Genomic DNA, 8,825 nt, shown 5'->3' on the forward strand with positions numbered 1-8,825 from the left:
TTGTTAGTGGCTGTCGAGTTGATTCTGACGCGTGGTGACCGTGGGTGGCACAAATGGTTAAGTGCTCGACTACTAGCTAAAAGGTTGGCGGTTCACACCCACCCAGAGGCTCCTTGGAGGACAGGCCGAGTCATCTGCTTCTGAAAGGTCACAGCCTCGAAAACCCTATGGACAAGTTCTACTCTGACACACGGGGTCGCCATGAGCTAGCGCTCGCCCTGGCCTAAGGCAGCGATCTGGGAAGGCTGGCAGAGCTGACTGCAGAGGGAATGATGTAGGGCTCGCTCCAGTGGCTGGTTAGTGCTAGCGTTGCTACAGAAGGTTCACGGCTGCTAAGTGCCTTCAACGTGAGCGAGTCACTTCCTGTCTTGCTGACAGGCTCCCTTTTTTTCATTGGTTGAAGACGGAAATTAAAATTTCACATCAAAAATATCCACTATAGTTATAAAGGCCAGTACGTGAAGCCAGTTGTTTGCAACCGGCACAGCTAGATTTGGCTCTTTTTCTGTAGCAAACAGCGGAGGAAGGGCAAAAACAGGAAAGGTGGAGGGTTTGAGGAACCTTGGTGTTGGTGTTTAGAGGCCGGTTGTCCTGGTAACAAGGCGGTTGTTTTTCAATTTGGTTTTTCTAGAGTAAGTTCCACGCCCTTTGCTTTCTCAATTTTTCAATTGTTTTTCTCCTGCACAGCATGCTATAGATGACATTATGTGGCTGACAATATCCATTTTCTTACCATAAATAAGGATCATTCCTTATTAATATCTTCATCTCATTTCTTTCTGTGCCTTGTTTCCTTGGCTGTAGAAATCAAGAAGAGAAAGAAGGTGTTACCCTGGCCTTTTCTCATGAGAAGGCTTTCCTCTTCATCAGATTTTTCTGGGGCTTTGGAGCCAGAAATGAAAGCATCACTGTTTGACCAGCCCTTGTCGGCCATCTGTGGCGAGGATGATACACTCCCCAGACCCATTCAGGTAGGTGGGCGTTTACTCAGAAACCAACTTCAGTTTTCTGTCGGATGTGAAAATTCTTGAAAAAGCTTCATGTAACTCCCATACTAAACTTGTTGGGGTTGATCGTTGGTTTTTTCCAATTTTGGAAAGGGTGTTTCCATGTATGAGTGCATGTTGGGAGAATATATGGCTTTTATGGCCTAAAAATTAGTTGTATTTGCCACTGAGCTCAGGATGATGGTCCCTCCATTGCTCTCCAACTTTTCTGGCTTCATGGAGTTAAGAATGCTGAAAATACATAGCTTCTGAGAAACTAAATTATTAGAAAGTCCACGTTTATATGGAATGACTTGAAAGGAGAGAGGCCTAAAGAATGAGAATTTTAGAATGGACAAGATGAGAGCCTTCACAGTTTTCCTCCTCTTAGAAAAACGGCAGGTTGAGAGACAGTTGATAGCAATCTGACAAAAGGAAAAATTGGCATGAATAGTTTCTTGCTGGGACTACCTTAGTATAACTGAGAAGTCACATTTATGGCCAGGATCCTTTATGACAGGTAAAGATGGGTACTGTTCATGCACATTATTTTAATTCACTTTCTCCAACCTAAACATAGATGTGTTGTTGTTAGGTGCCATCGAGTCAATTCCGACTCATAGCGACCCTAGAGGACGAAGTAGAACCGCCCGATAGGGTTTCCAAGGAGCAGCTGGTGGATTTGAACTACTGACCTTTTGGTTAGCAGCCAACCTCTTAACCACTACACCACCAGGGCTCCATAGATGTATTAGTAGCAGCTAAGTGTATGTCTTCAAACCAAGGATAACCATTTCCTGACCCTATATCTATTTCCTATAGGATATCCTTACTATTCTATGCATGAAAGGCCCTTCAACTGAAGGAATATTCCGGAAAGCTGCCAATGAGAAAGCCCGCAAAGAGCTTAAGGAAGAGCTCAACTCAGGAGGCATGGTGGACCTGGAAAGCCGCCCCGTGCACCTACTGGCTGTGGTTTTTAAGGTAAGTTCACGGCATGCCTGTCAAAACAGCTTGTCAGTGGGCTCAGACACGTTCATTCTCAGGAAATAAGAAGTGCACTTCTCTCCCCAGAAGTCAAAGTAAACTCATCCTGGAGTTTAAGTTTTTTAGTTAAGCCATTTATTTATTTATTTATGATAACTTATATATGCATATATACTTATATGTCGTTTACAATAAATTTTATATATACATATAAATATAATTTGTTTATAATAAATGACGTTTCTAGTTCTATGATCCAAGATTCCAACAGAAAATGATGCAATAAGTTCCCCCAAAAATTTGATGGGAAAAGGCAGTTCGATTGTCCCGTGGCCGAGGCCATGCTGCTAAACCCCGCGGCCCCTCAGGGTTCACCCACTGGGGACGGTGCCGCCTCTGCGCCTGTGGTTAGGAAGGTGCTGAGAGACAGGTGCTGAGAGAGGTTTCCCAGATGAACGGGTGCAGGAATGAAGGGGTGCAGGCTGTGACAGGATGAACACTGAGTTCCCTGGGGTGGGACAAATGCAAGGGAAGACGAAGACGCCAGCGCTTTTTGTCCTACAAAGAGGCCAAGCAGTACCGCTTCCTCCCCCAGGACTTCCTGCGGAGTATCCCCCTGAAGCTGCTGTCCAGCGACCTGTTTGAGGAGTGGATGGGCGCCCTAGATAGGCAGAGTGAGGAGGACAGAATCGACGCCCTCAAACAGTAAGTCATCTGGAAGGGACGCCAGGAGGCGTGGCCGCCGCTGCCACCTTCTGATTCTCTACCTGTAGAAGCGTTTCATGATCTGTGCCTCATCGAAACTGTGACACTCAGAGAATCCGAGTGGAATTGCTCATCCAATCCCAGAATAAAAGCCAGGAGGTACCCAGAAGTTTAAAATAAGTGCTTTTAGCCAAACAGAAGGAAGTACAACTCCAAAAACGAAAAGTGAACTTCAGAACTCATAAATCCCAAGACGTTTGGAAGTCTAGAAATATAAGTAGCTCAAGAAGATAAAATCATAGATAAAATCATGGAAATGGGTTAACCAGCAAAGTGTAGGCATTTGGAGGCATCCTCGACCCATGTAGACTGGTGTCACGCAAGGCATCAATTCTCCCAAGAAACACTCCGTAAAGCCTAGTAGCTGTGTCTAGAGAAGATTTTGTTTAGGTTTTGTTTTTTTTGTTTATTTTGTTTTTCACGAAATTCCATAGCACATTTCATAGTCTCGTAATGGACCAAAGTGAAAATTATATAAAAACAAATCCCAGTGACAGTAAAAACAATTACATCTGTAAATGGAACGTACGACTTCTTGGTGTTGAGAGAACCCTAAATATTCGACTTCAGAATATCAGCTCTTTTGCCAATTCCTATGCGTCTTAGTTTCCTAGTCTGTGTAACACAAATACACACATACACGTCTTTAAAGAACAGAAATTTATTGTCTCACAGATCTGGAAGCTAAAAGTCAATTCCTTCCTTGTTGGCAGTCCCAGGCATTCCTTGTTTCCTTAGCTTGATGATCCTCATATGGCATCTGTCTTCCCCCTGTGTGTGTGTCTCTGTGTCTAATCTGCTCTTTTTATAACTTAAAAGTGATTAGATTTAGAACCCACCTTACTTGGGTGTGATCTAATTAACACAACAAAGAAAACCCTGCTTCCAAATGGGATCCCATCCACAGGTATAGGGGTTAGGATTCCAACACATAGTTTGGGGGGCACACAATCCAATCCATAACACTATGAAAGCCTATCTATATACTATGATTGCCCCACATGCCTAAATATTTTCAATGAAATATTTAGAGAATTGAAGACATTGGAGTATCTATCCCAAAATGAAAATTGTAAGATTGTCACAATAAATTTCTACTTAAAAACATAAAAGTTCTTTTATAACAATAACTTCTTGTAAGAAGCGAAAATGATCTATGTATTAGTCACCATTTCATTTTTTTTAAAAGTGAGGGTTAAAAAGTCAAATTTATTATTGTTAATTACAAAGTGACCATTCAAATATTGCCTTGGCCAGATTTATGAACATGTCCTTATAAACTGATTTATTATCCATAAAAATGTGCCAGAATTGTATAAAAATATGTCATCTTCGTTTGGTGGTCACAGTTCAAAAAAACGCAAATGATTGCAGTCCAAGAAAATCAGTCTTGCAGTGTTAGACGACAGAAAGACATCCTACCTGACTGAATGATTACTCAACAAAATGATTTTCAAGTTTTAAGGACATACCATAGGACTTAATGCCGGTTCTGCTTCATAACTCAAGATCTATGTAATAACAAAGGGCTGTGTTGTTGGTGTTGTAATTATAAAGACCCATCTCTCTGGGCTTCACAAGCTTGTGGTTAACTAGTTTCGTTTTGTGTCAGTTGCCACTGGAAGCATCTGAATGACTGTTTCACAATGTCCCTTGTGAAAAAGCACCTTCCTCATTTTAAAGGAAGTCTGGTTTAGGCAGAAACTTTCAACTGCCTGAACTAAAACTGCATAAGACCACTAGCCTCGACTAAAACCCATTTTCTTCCCTTTACTCCAGGGTGGCAGATAAACTCCCCCGGCCCAATCTCGTGCTGCTCAAGCACTTGGTCTCCGTGCTCTACCTGATCAGCAAGAACTCCGACACCAACAAGATGGACTCCAGCAATCTTGCCATCTGCATCGGACCCAACATGCTGACCCTAGAGAATGACCAAAACCTGTCATTTGAAGCCCGGAAAGACTTGAACAATAAGGTTTGTTCTAGTTTATTTACGAGAAGCTCTCAATTCAGGATCTCACCATCTGTTTGCATAAGCCAAGCAATGAAATGCTTCTGAGCTTCTCCGACTGGATCAGAACCACAGGGAAATACCCAAGTGCAGAATGCCTTTGTCAGAGTCCCACTCTAGCGTGCTGGGGTTGTTAGCTGCAGTGGGGTTAGCCCCAGGCTCACGGCCACCCCATGAGCAATGGAATGAAATGCCACCTGATCCGGCACCATCCCCATGATTGGTTGCGGATCAGACTGCTGTGATGCATAGGGTTTTCACTGGCTGATTTTCCGAAGTAGATCGCCAGGCCTTTCTTCCTAGTCTGTCTTAGTCTAGAAGCTCTACTGAAACCTGCTCAGCATCATAGCAACACACAAGCTTCCACTGACAGATGGGTCATGGCTTCACATGAGGTGTATTGGTCAGAAATCGACTCCAAGTCTCCCACATGGAAGATGAGAATTCCACCACTGGGCCACCAATGCCCCCCCCCCTTATCATACATACACGCATTTGATGAGACTGAATAAACCTAAGCCCATGTCCTCTGTCACCTCTGAAAATAAGACAAGGGCTATAGATTTTTACATCACTCTATCTCCCAGGATAGAAAAGCACTATCAGTACAACGATAACCTTCAGAAATATTTCCCTAAATGAAAACTTTAGTAAGTTTAAAAGAAAAGACTTCAAAAAATTCTTAGACAAAAAAATGCATGTCTCAAAAACTGCAATAATATATATATTTATTAGCAAACTTCTGTACCTTTCAAACACATGAAAGTCTCCAAGTCTCTTTTTGGCACTTCCTGAATAGCTGACCCCCTCTCTAGTCCCATTCTTCACCGCCCTCCAAAAAACAGAACTATGGCTTCAGGCTGACGGCGCTTGCTTTGTCTCCCAGGTTAAGACTCTGGTGGAATTCCTCATCGATAACTGCCTTGAGGTCTTTGGGGAAAACACACCGGCGCCTTCCAGCACTGCTTCCGACGACTCCTTGGAGCACACAGACAGTTCAGGTACAGGATGTGCCATCTATGATTATGACCTTCATAGAAAGTTCCTGCCAGTTACGTAAAATAGCCCTGGTATTTGAACCAGAAATTGCCTTCACAAATCAGCTCTATTCAGCTCCACAAGGCAGTCCTTAAATATGAAAATCTTGCTCGGGATTTCCCTGCAATGCCTCCTTCCTCCTTTAACTTTACACTGGACTTTTTCTCTTCCTTTTCTAAATTGTGTCTAACTGCTCAAAAAAAAAAAAACCCTTTGCCTTTGAGTTGATTCCGACTCACAGCGACCCTATAGGGCAGAGTAGAACTGCCCATAGGGTTTCCAAGGCTGTAATCTTTACAGGAGCAGATTGCCAGGTGTTTTCTCCCTCGGAGCAACTGGTGGATTCAAACCGCCAACCTTTCGGTTAACAGCTGGGTGCTTAACCACTGCACCACTAGGGCGCCTTGAACAACTGCTAAACTTACTAAATAACGTTTAACTATAGGGTTGGAGTAAAAAATTTTGTTTCCATGTAATGGAACATGGGTCTAAAAAAAAGCCATCCAAGGATCAACTGTACAATTTAAGATCAATACATTTTCGGTAAAATGCTCTTTTCCCCCTTTTCTTATTCTCTCTCTCTCTCATGTTCCCTTTTCGTACTTCTCTTCTCCATCTTGAAATAGTTGATTTGGAAAGAAATCCACTTCAGTGTGGTAAACGTCTTATCATTCCAAGCCCCAAAGTATTTCCACCAAACTGTCTAGTTCCATCATTAGTATGAGTAGGGTCAATTGTGCTAAAGTTTATTTCTAAAAGAACCTGAACAAAAAGTTCAACTGTTCCTTAATGTCCCCTAGACGTGTCGACCCTGCTGAATGACTCGGCCTACGACAGCACAGACCCTGATGTCGATGCCCACAGTGTCATCAGCTCCCAGAGCAGGCAGCCCCCAGGGCCCGCCACGATGGCCGCCAGCGTGGACAACAGGGAGCCACAGTACCCGTGTGAGTCAGGCCTGAAGCCCATTATCAGCACTGTCGCCAGGCTGAAAGGCTCAATCGATCAACCAGACAGGAGGTATTCAGAACCCAACATGTCGTCCTCACAAGAGTACCTTGAGAACCGGATAACGAGCCAAAAGCTTACCAAGAGTGAGGATAACTTCACCATGCCCCTGGTGGGCTCTAGTTTTGAAAGTGAGGACACTGGAGACCCATTTCCAGAGGAGGTTTTCCCTGCAGTAGAAGGCAAACCCAAAAGATCACTGGACCTGAGGGCAAAGAGCGTGACTCAGGGGCCACGGGGACTGTTACTTAAGGCCTTCTCCAGCGGCTCCCTGGATGTCTCCTCCGACAGCTCCCCCATTGTTTCTCCTTCCAGTCCCAAAAGAAATTTCTTCACCAGACACCAGTCCTTCACCACAAAGACTGACAGAGGTAAGCCCAACAGAGAAATAAAAAAGCACTCCACATCATTCTCCTTTGCCCCTCACAAAAGAGGGCAGACCAAAACCACCAGCTGTGGGTCTGGGAAGTACAAAGGCTTTCCCAGAGACCAAGTGAAGAAGAGTTTTAAGAAAGAAAGCCAGCTTGCTGGCCGCATCATCCAGGAAAGCTGGTCTGAAACCCACAGCCAAACAGCTCTGGACTTCAGCTCAAGAGCCTATGCCTTCTCAGTTGATGACGTGTTTCAACAAGTGGATCAGAGAATTCCTGGAAGCCCACCATCTTATGAAGAGGCTGTTCAGTGCCAGGCATTTGAACTCGCTGCCTACAGAGGCCAAACAGTCCGAAGTATGAGGGCAAGAATGCTCAGTCAAGACGCCATACGACCACCTCTCCTACCTTCTCACCATGGAGGGGACTCAAACACATGCAGTAAAGAGTCACCAAGTGGGCACAGACTTTCTCCTGTGACTGGGGGTTGGAAACAGAGCAGGACTGTGTGTGCTTCTGTGGAGACTAAAGAGGAAGTGACTGTACCAGGGAGATCTGCCCTTTACCGGCTGAGAACTGTGTCTGAATCCATACAAAAGAACAAGCAGGACTATTTAGTAAGGCGGTGTAGTCAGCCAGTCTTTGAGGCTGATCAACTCCAATATGCTAGAGAATCCTACATTTAGGAAGGCGGGCCATGAGCATGACAGAGCTTATGGTATTCCTGTAAATATGTGACTGTAAAGAACTGCTTTTAGATTGTTTTGAAAAAAGTCAAGAATAAGCTCCTTCAGAAAAGTTGTGTGGAACCTTCCTCAGAGAGGATAACCACACAACGGCACCCAGGTTGAGTCTGTGTGTGCCTGAATTTGTGCAATATGTAACAAGTGTATAAAATGTATTCTCCACAATGTGTTTATGTGGACATAAACGTGTATATACTTGAGGTAAACTGCACTGCAGTTCTTTGCCTCCTGGGGCACTTTCTTTTGTTTAGTGTTTAAAAATAACCTTTTCTTCTCTTTATGTTGCCTCAAATGTCACTGCCAATTTTCACGTTTTCCACAAACTCCATTCAGGGAAAAATGTTTAAATCTCTGATAGAAGTTGACTCTACTAAGCAGCTTCCTGATAACTAACCACCACAGTACAAGAAAGAAACAGACAGCACTGAAGTTCTCAAAGGCATCACAAATGCGAGTAAAAGAAAAGGCTATAATTAAAATTATGAAAAATAATCAAATATGTCTTTTAATCCTCAAAATTAAATTTGGGTAGATTAATGAAAATGCATTGCATTACTATTAACCCATTTATAGCACTTTGAATTTCTTTGTCATTGAATGATGTCTTACCCAATAGTGTGAAGGTAAACATTATATATGCATTGGGGGTCCTGTAAAACTTCGATGTAATTTCACTACAATAAATAGCCTTCCTTGTTTGAAAGTACAAACGTTAACTCTTTATTGACACGGGGCCATCCTCTCCGTTAACAGAAATCCACCAAGAACATCGTTTGCACGTTTCTTCATTTCACAAGCATTTATGGAATCTGTGTTCATTGTTCCAGGAATCCAGTAAAATTGGGAATGTTGAGATTTGGGAGACAATCCCTGTTTTCCAGAAATCTGCAAAACCATTTAAAACAAATACCGA

At 43.3% G+C, this 8,825-nt stretch overlaps 1 protein-coding gene across 6 annotated transcripts in view; it reads left to right on the top strand.

Annotated features, from left to right (window-relative positions):
• TAGAP (T cell activation RhoGTPase activating protein) overlaps window positions 1-8,615 on the top strand; it is an 11,790-nt gene extending 3,175 nt beyond the window's left edge. For all 6 annotated transcript variants that reach the window (XM_023728699.1, XM_023728681.1, XM_023728695.1 and 3 more), the window contains 6 exons: window positions 805-971; window positions 1,809-1,970; window positions 2,569-2,678; window positions 4,518-4,713; window positions 5,636-5,750; window positions 6,588-8,615. In XM_023728699.1, coding sequence (XP_023584467.1) covers window positions 805-971; window positions 1,809-1,970; window positions 2,569-2,678; window positions 4,518-4,713; window positions 5,636-5,750; window positions 6,588-7,852 — 2,015 coding nt within the window. In that variant the 3' untranslated portion in view covers window positions 7,853-8,615. The remainder of the gene's footprint in view (window positions 1-804; window positions 972-1,808; window positions 1,971-2,568; window positions 2,679-4,517; window positions 4,714-5,635; window positions 5,751-6,587) is intronic.
• The last annotated feature ends 210 nt before the right edge of the window (window positions 8,616-8,825 follow it).

Source organism: Trichechus manatus, unplaced genomic scaffold (genome assembly GCF_000243295.1).
Source record: "Trichechus manatus latirostris isolate Lorelei unplaced genomic scaffold, TriManLat1.0 scaffold00002, whole genome shotgun sequence".
NCBI lineage: Eukaryota > Metazoa > Chordata > Mammalia > Sirenia > Trichechidae > Trichechus > Trichechus manatus.